The sequence below is a fragment of the Corapipo altera genome, unplaced genomic scaffold (assembly GCF_003945725.1).
Source record: "Corapipo altera isolate COAL_440 unplaced genomic scaffold, ASM394572v1 248, whole genome shotgun sequence".
NCBI classification, from domain to species: Eukaryota; Metazoa; Chordata; class Aves; order Passeriformes; family Pipridae; genus Corapipo; species Corapipo altera.
Genome location: NW_020885284.1, coordinates 2118 through 21681, shown reverse-complemented (window position 1 = coordinate 21681; position 19564 = coordinate 2118). Strand labels below are relative to the sequence as shown.

At 58.5% G+C, this 19564-nt stretch overlaps 2 protein-coding genes across 2 annotated transcripts; one reads left to right on the top strand and one right to left on the bottom strand.

Annotated features, from left to right (window-relative positions):
- Nucleotides 1-52: 52 nt before the first annotated feature.
- LOC113940346 (ankyrin repeat domain-containing protein 7-like) lies at nucleotides 53-2480 on the bottom strand. Its single transcript, XM_027631477.1, has 4 exons — nucleotides 1777-2480; nucleotides 1220-1334; nucleotides 801-974; nucleotides 53-712 (listed from the first exon to the last, which is right to left on the bottom strand). Exons 1-4 carry the CDS (start codon nucleotides 1992-1994, stop codon nucleotides 602-604), a joined length of 618 nt encoding a protein of 205 aa, XP_027487278.1. The 5' UTR covers nucleotides 1995-2480; the 3' UTR covers nucleotides 53-601.
- Nucleotides 2481-18028: 15548 nt separating this feature from the next.
- LOC113940347 (zinc finger and SCAN domain-containing protein 20-like) lies at nucleotides 18029-18886 on the top strand. The gene is made up of 2 exons (XM_027631478.1): nucleotides 18029-18062; nucleotides 18248-18886. Exons 1-2 carry the CDS (start codon nucleotides 18041-18043, stop codon nucleotides 18586-18588), a joined length of 363 nt encoding a protein of 120 aa, XP_027487279.1. The 5' UTR covers nucleotides 18029-18040; the 3' UTR covers nucleotides 18589-18886.
- The last annotated feature ends 678 nt before the right edge of the window (nucleotides 18887-19564 follow it).

Sequence of the window (19564 nt, the reverse complement as noted above, 5' to 3'; positions counted from 1 at the left end):
GAAAGCAAAGCCAAGTCCATGGAAGCATTGGAGAATTTCTCTTCCAAGGGGCCTCCCTAAAGCAGCCTCAACTACCAGCTCAGGCCATGCTGTTCAGGGCTCCTTGCACTGCTCTTCAAAGTCCCCCCAGATGTGGCTGCACAAACTCCCAGGGCAAGCCCTTCGACCCCTGACCATCTCCATGGCAGGAAGTTTTCTCCTTCTGTGCTCTCAGAGCCCCTCGTGCCCCCTGGGACAGTGTTGCTTCTCTTTCCCCCAACGCTTCCCTTCAGAGCACTTAACGCACCAACTCTGCCTTGCCTTAAACCCCCCTGGTCTGCAGAGCAGCCACGCTGCTGAGCTCCTGGCAAGTTTCCCCGTGGCTCTGGGTCTGTGTGGGGGGAGGGCACCACAGACAAGGCTTTCTTGCAGACCTCAGCGGGCAAAGGACGAGAGCCCCTGAGGTACGAGAGCAGCCAAGTGCAGACCTGCATTTACCAGTCCCACGGGGAACTGCTTCCACGGGGCTGCTCCTTCTTTTTCCCAGCTCATTGCCACACCCCTCGTCTGGGTCACACTTGCAGACTACCCAGAACACCCGGGTGCTGTTTTGACAAAGCCCTCACCTTTCCCCCTGGGTTTGAGCAGGCCTGTCAGCTGCTTTTTTCACGAGGCACTCCAGAATCTCCTCATGCTGTTGGAAGGCTGCAAGTTGGAAGGGGGTAAATCCCCACTAAAAGGAGAAAGAATCCCCATTAGAAAGACACAGACAAGCTCTGCAGCTGTTGGAAAGAGCAGCTTTAGCCACATGCCAAGGTTACCTGGTTCTGAGCATCACTCTTGGCATGATGCTCCAGTAACAGCCCTGCTACAGCTGTGTTTTTAGAGAGGACAGCCAGGTGAAGGGCAGTGTTGCCATCAGCGTCTGCCAGATTGGGGTCGGCACCGTGTTCCAGCAGAACAGCAACACATTCCTCCTGCTCCTGCTGGACTGCCTGGGAACAATACACCAAAAGGGAAAGACTTCCAACTTTTCCATCCCCCTCTGTCCCAACTCCCTCAGCTCCTGAGTGCTGGCATAGAAGACCATCTTCAAAGATGAGCTAACAGAGGCTATGCCGTGCCCATTGCAATAGGCGTGTTTCTATGGCCCTGCAGTGCAAGGAATCCTGTCAGACACCTCCCCTTTAACACACCAGCACTAAGCCCCACCTCCAAGCTCAGAAGACATTCCACACACCTTCATCAGGGCCGTTCTCTTGAAGCTGTCAGGGAGGTTGGGCTGGCTGTTCTTTCTTAGCAGATATCTGATGACATCTGCATGGCCATTGGCTGAAGCCAGATGCAGAGGTGTCCTAAAAATTAAACAGACACTTAACCCAGACAGACAAAGGATGAGCCCAAGCTGTGTCTCTACCCAGCACCCTGGGGACCCTGCCCGGACTATGCTGCTGCTGCTGCTGCTGCTGCTCCTGCTGCTGCTTCTGCTGCTGCTGCTGCTGCTGCAAGCCTGCCCTGATGAGCCAGAGGGCAGAAGAGAACAGGTGAGGGCTGAGCAGCTGCAGAACAGCCCTGCAGAGAGACCACGGCCAAGCGGCAGGTGGGCAACACACGTTTGCAACAGCGCTGGAGCCCGGCCGGCAGCTCCGAGCAGTGAAAAGCTCAAGAGTTCTCTCTCCCAGCTGACAGGGCAAATGTCACTTTGCAAGCCTTGTCCTTAAGGGAGGGCTGCCCAGGACTACTGCAGCTTGGCTCAGGAGCAGCCAAGGTGTGCCATCAGCGTGGCCCAGGACTCACCGCATCTCCTGGTCTGGCCTGTCGATGCCGACGACCTTCAGGTACCAGCGCCAGCGCCTCAGCCAGCCCAGGTCACCGCGGGCGGCCGCGCGGTGCAGCCTGCCCAGCCCCTGCTCCCGGAGCTGGGAGGTGCTGCTGGAGCTGCTGGCAGCCCAGGGCTGCCCACTGGGGCTGCTGGAGGGCGACTGCCGTCGCTTCTTGCTGAGAAGCCACGGCATGGCCCTGCTTGGAGCTCCCAGCAGCAGGAAGGGCAAAAGCCCCCGGCGGGCTGCCGGGAGCCAAGTGGGGATGAGGAATTGGGACGAGGGCGAGGTTTAGGGGGAGGGTGACAAAGGGGACGAGAATAAGGACGGGCACAGGGTATGAAGCACAAGGCAAACGAGGTTGCCCTGCGCAGTGTTCGTGTCCTGCAGCTGCCAAGACGGCGATGCAGGCGCGCAATGCTCCCAGAGCGGGAGGTGCTGCTGCTCCTCGAGAGGCTACAGCAGCTCTGAGCGCCGGCTGCGGGCACCAACAAAGCCGTGCCCGACTGGCGCCTGTGGCGTCACAATGGCTGGTGGAAGGCTCAGCACGTCAGCGTGGGGTGTGACAGAGGCCACGGTGCAGGGTGGGGCCGGGCGGGACAGGGCAGGGCGGGGCAGGTGTGAGGGCGGCCCTGCTGGGCCTTGTGGGAAGGAGGCGGCCTGGGCCTTGTGAGGGCGGCCGGCGGGAGTGGGCACTGCCCGCCTCAGGGCGCCCCGGGGCAGGGCCCGGGCTGCTCCCACTGGGCCGGAGGCTGCGGTAAGTGCTGGAGCAGCTCCCGCATCACCCGCTCTGGCTTTTTGCTTCAGCCTGGAACCGGGCTGCCTCTGGACACACTGCCATCAAATGAGGCTCAGGAGGAAGTGGTATCCTAGCCCAAGCAGGCGGGGGCCACCTCAGCTCTCAAGAAATACCCACCCAGCGCTCCAAGCCTTCCATGCCAGAGTTCCAGGACAATTCCCCAACTCCTTTGTCTTGTCCCTCTTGAAGAGCAGACACTTCACCCCCCTCCCCCTCACAACTGCTCTCACCTGCTGCTTTGCCAGATGCCAACAGTGACTTTCTGCTCTGCTGCTCCACCAGCCAACGGGCAGCAAACAGCAGGGCAGGAAGAAACTTTCAAACACATCTTGTCCCACTTTGTCCCAATGACAACACCAAGTGAAGGCCCAGAGGTTCTGCACCAGCTTTCTCAGGGGAGGGACGCTACAATGGACCACAAGCAGGCTGAAGAAATTTCCCTTTTTCTTTGCGGGTGTATCAGGGTTGTATTAGATGTTGATACTTTTGGTCTGTGTTTGGCAGAACCACCTGGGAGAGTCTCTCCTTTTCCTGCCAAGTTAGGAGGAAACAAGCACTGAGAAACGGGAACTTGGTCCTTGAAGGAGGTGTTTTGTACAAACTACAATTAATTGGTGTCTTATTATTGGTTGATGGCCTTCCAAGGGCATTTGAAGAAGAAAGTGAAGAGGAGGGGAATGAAGTACGCCCCCAGACTCATTTAGAAAAGACCCCCTGCCGCGGTCCGAGCGGGGGAGGGGAATGGGGCCGCGACACGGTACAGATCCCAGACACAAAGGTGGGGTGCAGGTAGAATCTTTAATCCAGCGTGCACACGGGGTTTTTATCCGGAGGGAAAGGGCCAGAACATAGGGTGGAGCAGGAGACAGACAGACAGGGGGAGAAACCAGGATTGAGCCGTGGGCAAAAAGGGGGGGGGAGCGCAGGAGGGACCAGGGGAGGAAAGGGCGAATGGGGGCTGTCTCCTGCCGCAGCTTCTCCAGCCAGTCAGCAGAGAAGACAGAGGTGCAGGGAGGTGAGCAAGCCGGGACATGCCCGGAAGATACAAATTCGGGGGAAACACACAATGTGTGAAGTCCATTCAATCGCTGTACATATTTTTCCATTTCCGGAATCATTCCCATTCCGATTCCTGGTCCTCAACAAGTGCCGGTCTGGGCTGGTGGGAGAGTGACTGCCAGGGAGTCTTGGGAATGGGGAACCTGGGAAGTTGCCTTAAGAGTGTGAGGGGGATCTCGTGTGCAGAGACCCCCCAGGAGCCCCCTGAGCCGCTCTGCTCATGGCAAGGATGCAGCGAATGCAGAGTTACTGAACACCTTTGCACTGACAAGACCAGCCCCCAGGGATCTCTGGCCCAGGAGACCAGGATATAGGAATGTTGGAAGACCTTCCCTTGCTCAAGAAAGATTGGGTCAGAGAACACCTCCAAAAAATCTACCCCCACAAGTCCATGGGACACTTCATGACCTCCTGTCACCAAGGGGACCCTGTGACACTGTGGGACCTCGTGGTTCTCAGTCTCTTCCAAACGTTGTGTACAACTACAGAGAGGCAAAACAGGGGAGCCTGAGCATGTTGATCCAAACTATTCCCATCTCACCTGAAGATGTCCCTGCTAACAGAGGTCCTGTGTGTTCCCTCTGCTCTCTGGGCACTTGAATCCTTTGAGAGCTGCCCATCACTGTGGTAGCCAAGAGCACAGGGCAGGGGATCCCCTGGAGGGGGAGCAGAGACATCTTTCCTAGATCACCTTATTCAGAGCCCCATCCAAGCTGACCTGGAATGTTTGCAGGGATGGGGCATCCACCACCTCCCTGAAAATGTGTTCCAGTGTTTCAGCTTTCTCACTATAAAATATTTCTTCCTTATCTCTAGTCCGAACTTACCCTTTTTTAGTTTAACCCCCTCACCCCCTGTCCTATTGTGACAGGCCCTACTGAACCCTTTGCCCACATGTCTCTAAGAAGCTGCCTTGAAGTACTGGAAGGTCCCAGGGAGGTCTCCCCACAGCCTTTTCTTCTGCAGGCTTAAGAGCCCCCACTCTCTCAGCCTGTCTCCATCAGAGAGGTGCTGCAGCCCTGTGATCCCCTGGGTGGCCTCCTCTGGAAGTACCCCAAGAGGTCCGTGTCTTTGCTGTGCTGAGGAGCCCATGGAGCTGCAGGAGATACCAGGGCTGGCAGGGGAATCCCCCCAAGCCATTGCCATTGTGGGCGGGTGCGTTGCAGACAACCAGAGGAGCCCAGAGCTGGAGGCAGCACTGCAGGAGGGGTCTCAGCTGAGCGGAGCAGAGGGGCAGAAACCCCCTCCCCTGCTGCCCACGCTCTGGGATGAGCCCAGGACACGGGGGGGTTGTGGGCTGTGAGCTCCCATTGCTGGCTCCCATCCTGCTTTTCATCCCCCACTATCCCCATGGCCTTGGATGCAGGGCTGCTCTCCATCCCTTCAGCCCCGAGTCTGTCCCTTGAGATCTGGGGGCATTTGATACCCCCTGGCTCCTTTGATCCCCTTTCCCATCCCTCCCAGAGCCCAGGGAAGGACTGAGGGGCCTTGGCTGATTGTCCCTGACCCTCCCCTGTCCTGACACCAAGTTGTGCTCCTTGGGGATGGAGCTTGGACAGCCCCAGTCAGACCCTGTTTCCCACTGTGCCCCCAAACCACCAGGTGCCCCAGGGGACATGGGAACACACATGGACACGGGAACGCACCCGTGGATGTGGGAACACACACACACAGACAGTCACAGAGCATTTGTTTTGCTGCAGGGGTTTATTGATTCTTGCAGGGAAATTGCCAGGGCACCCAGGTGGTCAGGGGGGTCCTCCAGGGATGATCATCTCCTCATGCCGCTGGAGGGGGACAGGACACGGGTGTCACCACCACTTCCAGTCCTGAAAGACAGAGCCCCAAATGTCACCCCCGGTGTCCACAGGGACATGGCAGGGGCCTTGTCCCCACCCCGTCTGTCTGCAGGGAGCTGGGCAGGAGAAGGGAATTGGATGCTGAGATCCATGTGGCCCCAGAGCCCCTGAGCCCGGGATGCTCTGACACCTCCCCGAGCCCCTCCCTGCCCTCCCGGTGACCCTGGGGGTCTGCAGAGCCCCCAGTACAAAGCAAGGCTTTGGGGCAGCTCTGTCCAGCTGCCCCGGGACACGGAGCAGGGACAGCCCCCTGCGTGTCCCTCTGCTGTCCCCAAGCTCTGCCCACTGCAGAGGGCTCAGGGACTCCCCAGGGCCCTGCCAGGTTCTTTTGGGGGGCTGAGGACCCTCTGATATTTCTCACCTGGACACGCAGAGAGGCAGCCGAGCGTCACTGGCGCTGTAGCTCCACCTGGTCAGCCACAGGGGGCTGGAGACAAAGGCAGGGTTAGAGATACACTGGGGTGAACTGGGACACACTGGGCTGGACTGGGACACACTGGGATGTACTGGGACACACTGGGCTGTATTGGGACACACTGGGATTGACTGGGACACACTGGGGGGGACTGGGGCCCACTGGGCTGTACTGAGGTCTACTGGGATGTACTGGGACACAGTGGGCTGTACTGGGACACACTGGGATGGACTGGGACACACTGGGATGGACTGGGACACACTGTGATGCCGGGGAGGGCCGTGGTCATGAGAGGGGAGGGTCTGGGCCCAGTAGAACTTGGGGTACCCACCTCAGACCTCTTCACTCGATGGACATCCATGCCTCCCTGGAGAGAGAGCATGAGGTGTCACTGGTCACTGGGGTGTCCCCAGGCCCAGGAGGGATGGAGGACTTCATTTCCCTCCATTTCCCACACTGGGGACATCCCAGCTCCAGGACTTACCCCAACACATCCACCTCCTCCTTGTCCCGCGATTGGCTGGGGAAGGAGAGCAAAGGTTTAAGCAGGATTGGCCCCTGTGGGGCTGAGGGAGGGAAATGGGTGTCCCCAGACCCCCCAGTCCATGCTTGGCCCCGATCTGAGGGGGAAAATCCCTTCTGCTCCCCCAGCCCCACTGCACCCAGTTTCCCCTGGGATCCCTGTTCCTGCAGGGCCCAGGGTGGGGATGGAGACAAGGAGAGCCAGGGGAATTCAGGGCCTGCAGGGAGGGTGGGGGGAGGAGGAGGGGACCCAAAGAGGGTGAAGTGGGGGGAATTGGGGATCCCAGAGGATGGACATTGGAGTGTGGAAGGGATGGGACTGTGGGAAATGTGGGTGAGGAGGAAGGGATTCCAGTGGAGGGGAAACAGGGAATGAAGCAGGGCAGGGGTGGGGGCAGGGGAAATGGGGAAGGGGAAAAAACTGGAAGGGATTGGGAGGGAGTTTAGGACTGAGGGGTCAAGGAATGGGATTTCTGGACACGAGTGTCGTGGGCAATGGGAAAGGGGAAGGATTAGAGGAGAAAGGGGAAGAAATGGTGTGGGAATGATGGCCTGTCTGTGTGTGGTGGGGTGGACTGGGGTGTGTGGGAATAGAGTGGGGGCCCTGAGGAAGGACCTCCCTGGTGCACACTGGGGTGGACTGGGGAGCACTGGAATGCCCTGGAGGGTGGTGGCCACCAGAGGGGAGGGTCTGGGCCCAGCACAAACCCTGGTACCCACCGGGCCGCCGATCACACCTCCCTGTAGAGAGACAAGGAGACATCACTGGTCACTGGGGTGTCCCCAGTGCCAGGAAGGGATGGGGGACTCAAAGTGCCCCCGACTTCCCACATTAGGTGCCCCCCAACTCCCAGACTTACCTCCCCACATTGGACACCGCCGGCCTGGACGGGCTGCAGGAGGAGAGCAAAGGCTTGGTTAGGGGTGGCCTTGTGGGGCTGGGGGGGACACGGGTGTCCCCACCCCCTCCAGCCCTGGCTGCCCCCCAGGCTGAGCGGGGCTCTTTGGGATTGCGGCTCCCAGGCAAGTTGGGGACACCAGTGCAGGGGGAAAGGCAAGGCATTGAGGGCAAAGCCTGGAGGACAGGCCCTGGGAATGAACCATGGCAGGGCATTTCCCAGTTGGTGCCACTTCAACCTGGTCAGGCCTTGTCCCACTTGAGCCCAGTGTGGAGCTTGGACCTGTTTGTCCTCCTTGGACTCCAGTGGGGCTTGGCCCAGTTCTACCCAGTTTGAGTTGGGCCTTTGCCTTGGCTGGGAAACAGGAGATGGTGGGGAGATGCTCCAGGGGACCAAGAGGATGGGATGGGGAGGCCCAAAAAGGTGGGATTTGGGGTCAGAAAGAGCAGGAAGCATTGGGACTGTGCCAGGACAGAGCCGGGTGCAATCATCCCGTGAGGAAGCGGAGCTGCAGCAGCAGGAGTTGAATTGTGGGAAGGGGAAGGAGAGAGGGAATTGTGACTGGAAGAAAGTGGCCTGACCCGGGGTTGGGGGTGCTGGGGAGTGCTGGGGAGCCCCTGGATTGGGAAGGGGCCCATCCCTGAGCCCCTGGCCATGGCATGGGGGCCTCACCTTGGCATCTGCCGGGGGGCTCAGCAGGATGGTGAAGAGCAGGGCCACGCTGAGCACAGCGACCTTCATCTTCCTCTGGGCCTGGGCAGCGCTGGCTGAGGCTGCACAAGGGCAGGAGCACATTTATCCCTGCTGGGACTCCTCCCTGCCCCCTCCCCGAGAGCCCCCAGGGCAAAGCCTGGCATGGCACAGCCCCCAGCCCTGGCCACAAGATCAGCCCTGGCACAGAGTCCATCCTGCCTGCAGCACCCATCCAGCCACCTTCCCTGGCATCCCTCCAGCTTCCTGCACGGGGCAGCTGCCCCTGGAAGGGCCCAGGCCCCTGGGGGTGCCAAGGGGGTGGGCAGGGAGCTGAAAGCAGCTGCATAACCTGTGGGGACAATCCCACACAACACAATCCATCCTCCAATAGCCCCCAAAGCCTGATCCTCCCATGTCCTCCTGCCCGTCCCTTGCCAGAGCTTTCCCTCTGGGACACCCCAGAGCTCAGCCCAGCCCCAAACCCAGCATGTCTGAGCACAATTGTCCCTGTTCCCACTCCAGACCCTTGGTTGAACGCAGGGCTGGCACTGACCCCCTTCTTGGGGCACCAGGACCCCGGGGTCAGGGAAACAGGGAGCTGGGAGATAAAGGGGCTGACGGGCAATGGGCACAGGTGGGTGACTGGGATCTCCAGTCTGGGCAGGCACTGGGGAGCACTGGGCAATGCTGGCCCTGCCACACAAGGGCTGGGCCCAGGGAAGTGCTGGGGTGGTGGCAGTGCCCGGCTCCAGCCCATTTGTGGGCACTGCAGCCCCCAAGTGGGGCAGGCCCAACCCCGCCCTCCCCAAGCAGAGCCCAGAGGGGCAGATGCCCTTTGCTGGCCCTGCCCCTGTCCCAGCTGGGCACACCGTGTCCTCCCGCATCAGCTGGACCCCGTTCTGCTGTGCTGGCCCAGGCAGGGGGGGCCAGGGACTGGCAGCCCAGCGGGGCTCTGGCTCCACACTGGGCTGGCCCTGGGACACAGCTGCCCCAGTGCCCCTGTCCCCAGGGATGGCCCTGCCCTGCCCTGGGCCCAGCGCTGGCCCTCAGCAGGATGGCACCTTCCCACCCCACTCTCCCTCCCTCCCCACCCGCCTCAGAGGCCCCTCTATGCTGGGACCCCCGTGAGCAGAGATCAAGGACAGGCACTGAGCGGGGGCTCCCGGCACCTGACACAGCCTCAATTCTCCACTCACCTTTGGCCACATTTCGGCAACACCTTCCATCCTTGCGGGCCCCTGACCAGACATAAGAGACCATTGTGGGGCAACTGGGAAAACATCTCAGCTGAATGACTTGACTGTTTGCCTTGCATTTTCCCCAGGCAGTGACCTGGAAGATTTTCCTTTTACCCCTTTCTGCTTCGTGCCTCATTTGTTGGATAATTGAGGAACGTTGACTGAGGAGGGGCCCAGGGGAGGTGAAGTCACTCAAACTAGAGACATTTACAGCCCCTGCACCCCAAGGGGATGTGATTGCCTCCAGCACAGGGAATTCCATGTCATCCTGTAGGAGACACCTCCAGAGGCTGAGGACTGCTGCCCCCTTCCAAATCCCACTGTCCCTGCCCTTATCCCCAGCAAGGAATCCCCAGCTGGACTCCACACCCTCCAATTCCTCACTCCTGGCCCCAGTATCCGGCATCTTCCTTAATGATGGAGACCAAGGCATGGAGGGCACTCTGAGCCCGTGACACTGAGCTGAGTGGGGCAGGTGACACACCTGAGGGATGGGATGGCATCCAGGGGGACCTGGACAAGCCAGAGAAATGGTCCCAGAGTGTGGAGAGAGAGATAAGGCTAAAAGTTAACATAGAATAGGAATTAGAGAGGAAAACCAGCTGCTGCTTCCCGGACAGCAAAGAGACTCCAGCTGCTGCTTCCTGGCTGGGATAAGGTCACGATGCCCCACAAAGCTCCCCAGGCACCCAGAAACAATTTTAGCACTTCTCAGTAGAAACCCTCAAACTCCTCCAAACTTAAAGAAAGAGCATAAAAGCGATTTGGAAATGGGGAAAGAATTGGAGGGAGATTTCCATTGAAACTGCTGGGATCAACAGAGGGGTTGAACCTGCCTTCCTCCCCCTCAGGGACGCCTGTGCTTGGTGGGAAGTGTCAGCTTTGCGTGTTAGTCACTGTTTGGAAGGACTAGAGCTGGCTTCTGCTTCCTAATGTATTTGTGGATTGGTTTGGTTTAGAGGTTGTACTTTGCTTTGCTTTAACAACAATTTTGACATTGTTCAAAGTGTGTTTTTGCAGCCAGACCCTGTCCCTAACCACCAGGAACCTTTAACCTGTGCCAATTTGTATTAATAAAGAGTGTTATTCCGCAGACTGTTGGAGGGAGTCCTTTATAAAGGTGCTGCCAGTTTTGTCAATGCTGGAGTAACTGGTGGAAATATCCACTGAGGGGTTTTCCCTTTTGCTGTGACGTGTCAGTGCCCAAAAAAGGGCCCTGGAATTCCCCCCACCTGGTGGATCTGTTTGGTGGAGGGTTCCTGGGCAGAATATGGGACAGACTAGATGGGACTGACAGAGTTTTGTTTTCCCTGGGGCACCACCAGACAAACAAATCTCCAAGAGTCAGGTGAATTCCCCTTCCCCCCGTTTCCTGGCACACACGGGAATCTGCTGAGCTTGGACAAGACCAAGGTGGTGCAGCCGGGTCAGGGCAACCCCCGGGATCGGTGCAGGCTGGGGGAGGAAGGGATGGAAGTCCCTGCTGGGAGAGGACTCTGTGGCTGCTGGTGGGTGACAAATGGGACACGAGCCAGCCCGGAAACCCCCCGTGTGTTGGGCTCATCCCGGGGGCAGGGGAGGAGGGGAATCTGTTGAAGTGGATCCAGAGGAGGTCACAAAGATACTCTGAGGGCTGGAGCCCCTCTGCTTTGGGGACAGGCTGGGACAATTGGACTTGTTCAGCCTGGAGAAGAGAAGGCTCCAGAGAGGCCTTAGAGCCCCTTCCAGTGCCTCGAGGGGCTCCCAGAGAGCTGCAGAGGGATTTTGGACAAGGACCTGTAATGATGGGAGAAGGTGGAATGGCTTCCCACTGACAGAGGGTAGACTTAGGGGGATATTGGGAAGAAAGTTTTCCCTATGAGCGGGGAGACCCTGGCACAGGTTTCCCTGAGAAGCTGTGGCTGCCCCATCCCTGGTAGTGTCCAAGACCAGGCTGGACGGGGCTTGGAGTAACCTGGGCTAGTGGAAGGTGTCCCTGTCCATGCCAGGGACACGGTAGCACGGGATGAGCTTTACGGTCCCTTCCCACTCAAACTAGTCCATGATTCCATGATTCTGTGCTGAGACAAGTCCTTGTTGTGGGCAGTGACTGTAAACCAGTCCATTATCCCAGTCAAAACCAGGACAACAGGACAGAGACCTCCGACTGAGTCTTGTCCTGCCCCCTCCTTGTGCAGCTACTGAGGGACTCTGGGAAGCCGAGGGCACCATGAAATTGGGAATGGAGACGTAAATGTGGGGAGAACAGGGCCCCCTTTTCTCCTCCCCTTTCCCTCTGTGAGTCACCGCAGCACCTCCCTGCGGGTCACGGCCTGAGGAGAACGACCAGGCCCCAAATCCATTTGGAACCAGAGGGTGACAAAAATCCCAGAGCAGGGACTGCAGGAACAAGAGGAATTTCCCCAGGGGCTCCCAGCCCTTCTCAGAGAGAAGGAAGGAGACAGTCCTGGGGGGATCAGCTGCACTTCAGGCACCCTGGTCACGTCTCTCCATCTCTCTTTTAAACACCAAACTGGGGACATTTCCCTCTTCCAATGAGCTGCTGCTCCCACAATTTGGATGGTCCAGAGTGCGATCTTTGGTGTTGAGGGGCTGTAAATGTCTCCTTCTTGAGTAGTTTCACCTCCCCTGGGCCCCTCCTCAGTCAACGTTCCTCAATTATCCAACAAACGAGGCACAAAGAAGAAAGGGGCACAAGGAAAATCTTCCAGGTCACAGCCTGGGGAAAATGCAAGGCAAATAGTCAAGTCATTCAGCTGAGATGTTTTCCCAGCGGCCTCACAATGGTCTCTTGTGTCTGGTCAGGGGCCCGTAAGGATGGAAGGTGTTGCCGAAATGTGGCCAAAGGTGAGTGGAGAATTGAGGCTGTGTCAGGTGCCGGGAGCCCCCGCTCAGTGCCTGTCCTTGATCTCTGCCCACGGGGGTCCCAGCACAGAGGGGTCTCTGAGGCGGGTGGGGAGGGAGGGAGAGTGGGGCGGGAAGGTGCCATCCTGCTGAGGGCCAGCGCTGGGCCCAGAGATATGATGTCATATGAGGGATGGGATGTCACAGAGAAGGATGTGATGGCCTAGGAATGATGTGATGTAACTGACGCCTTAAGCCCCTTTATAGGTTTATATTTTCTAATTTTTATAAACTTTATAAGTTTTATAAGTAGTAGAAGTAGATTTTAAAAGCAGCATCCCTCACTCCCTTTCCCTGTATTACAAGTAGTTTACACATTCCTTAACCCTGTTACCCCATTCTATGCTCCCCATATCAAATCTACGTCTGAATTCAGTGGCAATGTTTAGTCTCTTGTCAAGGCAAGGCCTAGGCTGTTTAGAGAACAACCATATCAGGGCCTGAAAAACAAAAGAGAGTCCAGAACTAGGTGACTCTCTGCTCTGAAGATGATGAGACTGATGAAGAGGTGGTCCCAAAATACACCCCAGACTCAATTCTCAGGGGGTGGACCCAGAGTGGACCAGAGGAAAGGCTACGGGGTGGACACACTTGGGATTGGACAGACAATATTATAAAATGGACCATCTCGAGCACAGCGGCGCGTGTCTTTTAACATCCATTGCCTTGGCACAATTAAACCCTTTCCTTATCTCACCCCTAATTAACTGCTCCGGAGTTATTTCTTTAGCACCAACATTCCACAGCATCACACAGAAGAGGAGGTGATGTCACAGAGGAGGATATGATGTCACAGGAGAGATGTGATGTCACAGGAGAGATGTGATGTCATATGAGTGATGTGACAACATAGAGGAGGTGTGATGTCACAGGAGAGAGATGATGTCATATGATGGATGCGACATCATATAGGAGCTGTGATGTCACAGAAGAGGATGTGATGTCACAGGACATATGCGATGTCACAGAGGAGGATGTGATGTCATAGGAGAGATGTGGAGTCACAGAAGAGGATGTGATGTCAGAGGAAGGCTCTGATATAACAGAGGAGGTTTTGATGTCATATCATGGATGTTATGCCACAGAAGAGGATGTGATGTCACAGTGGAGGATGTGATGTCATAGGAGAGATATGATGTCATACGATAGATGCGACGTCATAGAGGAGGTGTGATGTCACGAGAAAGGATGTGATGTCACAGAGGAGGATGCGATGTCACAGCACGGATGTGATGTCACAGTGGAGGATGTGACGTCACAGGAGAGATATGATGTCATCTGATGGATACGACATCATATCTCTCCAGTGACATCACATCCTTCACTGTGACATCATAGAGGACATCACAGAGGAGCTGTAATATCACAGAGAGGATATGATTTCACTGAGGAAGGATGAGATGCCATGTGGGAGGATGTGATGTCACAGAAAGGATGTGATGTCACAGATGAGGATTTTATGTTGTACAATGGATGTGCTGTCACAGAGGAGGATGCGATGTCACAGGATAGATGTGATGTCATAGAGGAAGATTTGACGTCACCGGAGAGATATGATGTCATATGATGGATGGGACTTCATAGAGGAGCTGTGATGTCCCAGGGATGATGTGATGTCACAGAGGTAGGATGAGATGTCACGGGGGATGCCAAAGTAACTGACGGAAATATCCACTGAGGGGTTTTCCTTTTGCTGTGACGTGTCAGTCCCCCAAAAAGGGCACTGGAATTCCCCCACTTGGTGGATCTGTTTGGTGGAGAGTTCCTGGGTGGAATATGGGACAGACTAGATGGGACTGACAGAGTTTTGATTTCCCTGGGGCACCACCAGACAAACAAATCTCCAAGAGTGGGGTGAATTCCCCTTCCCCCCGTTTCCCGGCACACACAAGAATCTGCTGAGGTTGGACAAGACCAAGGTGGTGCAGTCGGGTCAGGGCAACCCCCGGGATCGGTGCAGGCTGGGGGAGGAAGGGATGGAAGTCCCTGCTGGGAGAGGGCTCTGGGGGTGCTGGTGGGTGACAAATGGGACACGAGCCAGCCCGGAAACCCCCCGTGTGTGGGGCTCATCCTGAGGGCAGGAGAGGAGGGGAATGTGCCCCTGTGCTGCCCTCAGGTGAGACCCCAGAGCTGGAGGCAGCACTGCAGGAGGGGTCTCAGCTGAGTGGAGCAGAGGGGCAGAACCCACCTCCCCTGCTGCCCACGCTCTGGGATGAGCCCTGGACACGGAGGGGTTGTGGGCTGTGAGCTCCCATTGCTGGCTCCCATCCTGCTTTTCATCCCCCACTATCCCCATGGCCTTGGATGCAGGGCTGCTCTCCATCCCTTCAGCCCCGAGCCTGTCCCTTGAGATCTGGGGGCATTTGACACCCCCTGTCTCCTTTGATCCCCTTTCCCATCCCTCCCAGAGCCCAGGGAAGGACTGAGGGGCCTTGGTTGATTGTCCCTGACCCTCCCCTGCCCCGACACCAAGCTGTGCTCCTTGGGGATGGAGCTTGGACAGCCCCAGTCAGACCCTGTTTCCTGCTGTGCCCCCAAACTGTGCCAGCAGTGCCAGGGCCTGTCCCTGCCTGTGATCCCAGCACGGACACGCAGCAGGACTGTGACCAAGCTGCCGGAGCACTCAGGCCTTGCACCCACAGCAGGGCTGGCAAGGGGAGTGGGGAGCTGCAAAGAGCAGCTGTGGAAAGAGCAGGAGCCCTTGGCCCTGGCCCTGCTGCTGGGCTGGGAATCTCTTCCCTCCTCCTCTGCACAAAGGCACTGCCCCTGCAGCTCCACAGAAGGGCTGAGGAAGCATCTTGGACACACAGGTCACTGCAGGGCACTTGATTTTCTTGAAATACACAGTGATCGTGGCACCTCAGTGTGTCTGTGCACAGCAATGGTAGGTACTGGTGTAGCAATAGAATGACCAATGACATTCCTTTATGGGCAAACCTGACAGTGCTGACAAACAGGGAGACCACAGCCAGGTGAGGCAGGCCCGTGGAAAAGGCTCTAAAAAACCCTCCCCGAAGTTCACTCCCTCTGCTCTCTGCACTTTGGGGTTCTGGGGGTCCCCCCCGTTCAGGTTGTTGCAGGTCCCTCGTGTTTTGGGGGCCCCCTCTCCGGGGTTCTGCCTTTTCCTGGCTGCTGCAGATGCCGGGAATCCCAGGGGTCCCCCCTCTCGGAGCCTCCTCTTTCAGGGGCCGGGGGTCCCCGGCCCCCCCCCCCCTCTGTGCTCCCCCTCTCCGCGCTTCCCCTCCCGCCCCCCCAGGCTGCCGGGGGTCCCCCAGCTCCGCTGTCGCCCCTCTCTGCTCTCCCCACTCCGGGGGCCCTAAAAAAGGCGCTCATCGCGTCTCCCCCGCCGGCACCGTGCTGACAATGGGGGCGGCGGGGCCTGACCCCGCAACACCGACCCCCACCGCGGGGGGGTCCCCGCATCCCCCCGCCCACCTCCCGCCTCTGCCGGGAACCCACCCCGGGATCCCCCCCAACAAAACCAAACCACCTCCCGGGGACCCCCCGAGCTCCCCCCGAGGGCCATTTGCGGCTCAGCCCCAAACATCCCCCCCAAAAACCCCCCGCATCCCCCAACCCATGGCAGCCGAGCTCCCCCTCCCCGCCCACTCAGGGGGGCGATGCTCCTCCTCTTCCTCCTCCTTTGCCTCTGCCCGCTCCTCCTCCCCCCGCTCCATCCCCCGAGCCAGGAGCTGCCGGTGAGTTGGGGGGCCCCGATGGCAAAGGGGCAGAGGGGAAGGAAAAGAGGGGCTGGGAGCCCCAAAGTGAGCGAGAGAGGGGGTGGGTCACTGCCAAAGCAGCGGGGGGGCGACGGGCAAAGGGTGGGAGAGGGGAAGAAGGGGAGGTGGGAGAGCGGCAAAGGGCTTCCCGTGGGGGTCCCTTCGTGTCCCCACAGCTCGATCCCTGGAGAGGAGGGACCCCCGGGCCCCAGCGGCTGGTGGGGGCCGGGATGTTTGTTGGGAATTCCCGGCAGGCCGAACAAAGGCCCCGGCCACGCGTCGGGAACTCTTTTCTTGTCCCCAACAGTGGCGGGAGTTCCCCAATTGCCGCCCCCCCAAAGGGGGGAGATGGGAGAGGGGGGAAGGCTGGGAGTGTTTTTTGGGGTGAGTGTTGGGGCTGTCGGGGTCAGAGTGCTGGGGAAGGGGGTTTTGGGGGATGCCAGGGCCGAGGAAAGGGGAGTGCGGGGCTCTGGAGAGGTGGGATGGGGGGTCCGGGGAGATCCCCTGGCCAGGGGTCGGCGGTGTGGGGGAAAGGGAGGTCCTGGGGGTTGGGAGAATGGGCAGAACCCGGGGTTCAGGGGGTGCCCCCGTGTTCCAAAGAAAAGGGTCCTGTGGGTTGTGGCAAAGGCAGGCCTGGGGGTGCAGGGGGTAGCAGCGTGAAGGCAAAGCAGGGCCTGGGGGCTGGGAGAGGCGGGCTGGGCGGGAAAGGAGGTTGCAGGGGGGTCCTGATGGGCAGGACTGGGGGTCCAGGGAGTGCCAGGGTGAAGGAAAAGGGAGTCTGGGAGAGGTGGGATGGCCGGGAAAGGGGGTGCAGGGGGTTCTGGAGCCGGGGAAGTGGGTGCGGGGGTTCCTGGTCTGGATAAGGGGGTGCAGGGGGGATCTGGTGTCCAGGAATGAGGCGTTCAGGGGGTCCCTGGGCCACTCCCGGAGCACCCTGCAGGATAAGGCAGGAGTGGGGAAGTGGGGAGACAGGGAGATTTGGGGGTCAGGGTGGTCCCAGGGTCAAGGAAAGGGAGAAACGGGGAGAGTTGTGAGAACTGGGAAGGGGCTCCAGGGAGTCTTGGGGTCAAAAAAAAGGGGGTCTGGGGGTGAGGTGGGGTGGGATGACCAGGAATAGGGTTCAGGGGTCCCCAGGGTGAAGGAAAGAGGGGAATGGAGGGACTGGGAGAGGTGGGATGATGAGGAAAGTGGGGGCAGGGGGGTTCTGGAGTCAAAGAAAGAGGGGTGTGGGATCTGGAAAACTGGGACTGGGCAGGCAGGGGGGCCCCAGGCCCAGAGGAGCAGGAAGAGGAGGAGGAACAGGTGGTGGGGGCTGCTGAGACCCCCGGAGTGGGGAGAGCAGAGAGGGACGATCCCGGCACCGCGGGACCCCCGTCAGCCTGGAAGGAGGGGGGAACCTGCAGAGAGGGGAGGGTTGGGAGTGCAGGAACCCTGAACTGGGGGCCTGGAGAGGGGGTACCCTTGGGAGCCCTGGGACCCTGAAGTGGGGAGCCCAGAGAAGGGGGAGTGCTGGGACCCCCATCAGCCCAGCCAGGGGGACCCCAGAGAAAGGGGAGCCCCGAGAAAGGGACCCCTGGGATTTCTGGGACCCAGAGCATCGTGGGGAGGGGGAGACCTCAGAGAGGTGGGACACCCCCAGCACCAGAAAGCAAAGTGTCAGGGGAGAAGGGACCCCTGGGGCCTCCAAAACCCCCCTCATCCCTAAGCAGGGGGACCGTGGAGAGGGGGGAACTGCAGGACCCCCAGCAGCCCAGAGAAGGGGGTCCCCCAGAATACCAAAGTGGGAAGACCCCTGGGATTCTTGGGACCCCCAGTAGCCCAGAGAGGGCAGGACCCTTGAGAGGGGGAACCCCCAATACACGTGGGACCCCCAGCAGCCCAAAGAGGGGGGACCTGAGAGGGGGAACTCCTGGAAGGGTTTTTTTGGTCTGAACCTTGGAGTTCCTGGGGGGCTGTGGCTGAAACTTGGTGTTTAGGAGGTGTTTATGGACACAAGGGGCTCGGTGACTTCTAGAGATTGACTTGGGCAGGAGGAACCCCCAACCCAATGTGCTCAGCCGTTGTTTTTCCCCCCCATCAGGATTTCTCCTTCCCAAAGCTTGGCCAGATGAAGGAGGCTGCGAGGAAGAGGAAGATGCCAGGGGCCCCCCGGGCAGGTGAGGAGGAAGTCAGTGCCCCTTTGCCCTGTCCTGTCCTGTATCTCCCAGCCCAGCATCGCCCCCAGCTGCAGGACAACCCCGCTGCTGCCACCGTCCTGCTGGGGCCGGATTTGGGGGGATGTCCTTGGCCTTCCCTGTGGGCTGAAGGCAAATCCCCTCCCTGTCCTTCCTTCCTGCCCCAGGCCGCGAGCTGAGGACGGAGGGCACGGAGGACAAATCCCCCCAGCAGACCCTGGTGGGAGAGGCTGTTTTGAAGGGCTCCATGGCACAGGAAGGCAGTGGGGAGGAAAAGGCCTGGAGATCCCCCTGGAGAAGGGGCTTCAAAGCCAGTCCAGGGTGCTCTGAGGAGGAAAGACCCAGCCTGTGCCGGGAAGGCAGCCGGAGCTTGAGCCAGAGCTGCAAGGTGGTGGTCCCTGAGCAGCCTCCCAGCAGGGAGAAGCCCTTCAGGTGCTTGGGATGTGGGAAGAGCTTCAACAGCAACTCCAAGCTTGTTGCCCACCAGCGTGTCCAGACAGGGGAATGACCCTAAGAGTGTGAGGAATGTGGGAAGACCTTCCTCTATGGCTCCCACCTCCTCACCCACCGCCGGGTGCACACGGGGGAACGGCCCTACAAGTGCTTGGAATGTGGGAAGGGCTTCACTGTCAGCTCCCGCCTGATCCACCACCAGCAGATCCACACTGGGGAATGGGGGCCTCGGCCCTACAAATGTGGGGAATGCAAGAAAAGCTTCACATGCAATTCTCAACTCGTCATCCACCAGATTGTGCACATGGGGGAGAAGCCCTACGGTGTGGGGAGTGTGGGAAGAGGTTTTGGAGAAGCTCAGAGCTCGACTGCGGGAAGAGCTTCATCTGCTGCTCCAACTCCATCACCTGTTGGAGGACCCACCTTGGGAACAGGTGACCCACATTCCCAGTGACCCACACTGGGAACAGGTGACCCACATTCCCAGTGACCCACACTGGGAACAGGTGACCCACATTCCCAGTGACCCACCTTGGGAAGCCCCCTGGCTGGTGGAGTGTGGCAGGATAGTCCCATGTGTTATTTGTGTGGGCACGGACCCAGTTACACACAAGGCATGTGGCTGAATCAAATTTATTAAGAACAACATGAGCTGATGTAGACAGTCCAAACTGTGACACGTCAGAACGTGACCTCTCAACCAGTGACATTCGAGCCCTCCCTTGTGCATGTGCAGCAGAGTACAGAAGGAACTACAAGTCCCAGAGTGCCTTGTGGCACGTCCTGTAATATAAATCACTACATTTCCACTTTATTATAATTAGAACGAGTTACAGAACAATTTTTAAACCTTTTTCGTAAACATTTCTTAACATAAACAAACTTGTCTTAAGCATTTATAAAAACCAGGGCCTAATGTGGTAAGGCCTTTATTAAAACTGGTCATAACCTTATTAACTGTGTCACTTTCAATTATTCAGGGTTTGTAAATATGGTTTGTGTAAGACTTTTTCTCTGAGGGTATTTGTGTA

Coding starts and splice junctions, on each gene's coding strand:
- LOC113940346 (XM_027631477.1), bottom strand. CDS start 1,994: ATGCCGTGGCTTCTCAGCAAGAAGCGACGGCAGTCGCCCTCCAGCAGC. Junction 1,335..1,776: donor AGGCCAGACCAGGAGATGCG/GTGAGTCCTGGG, acceptor TTTAATTTTTAG/GACACCTCTGCATCTGGCTT. Junction 713..800: donor AGAGTGATGCTCAGAACCAG/GTAACCTTGGCA, acceptor TTCTCCTTTTAG/TGGGGATTTACCCCCTTCCA.
- LOC113940347 (XM_027631478.1), top strand. CDS start 18,041: ATGCCAGGGGCCCCCCGGGCAG. Junction 18,063..18,247: donor GCCAGGGGCCCCCCGGGCAG/GTGAGGAGGAAG, acceptor TTCCTGCCCCAG/GCCGCGAGCTGAGGACGGAG.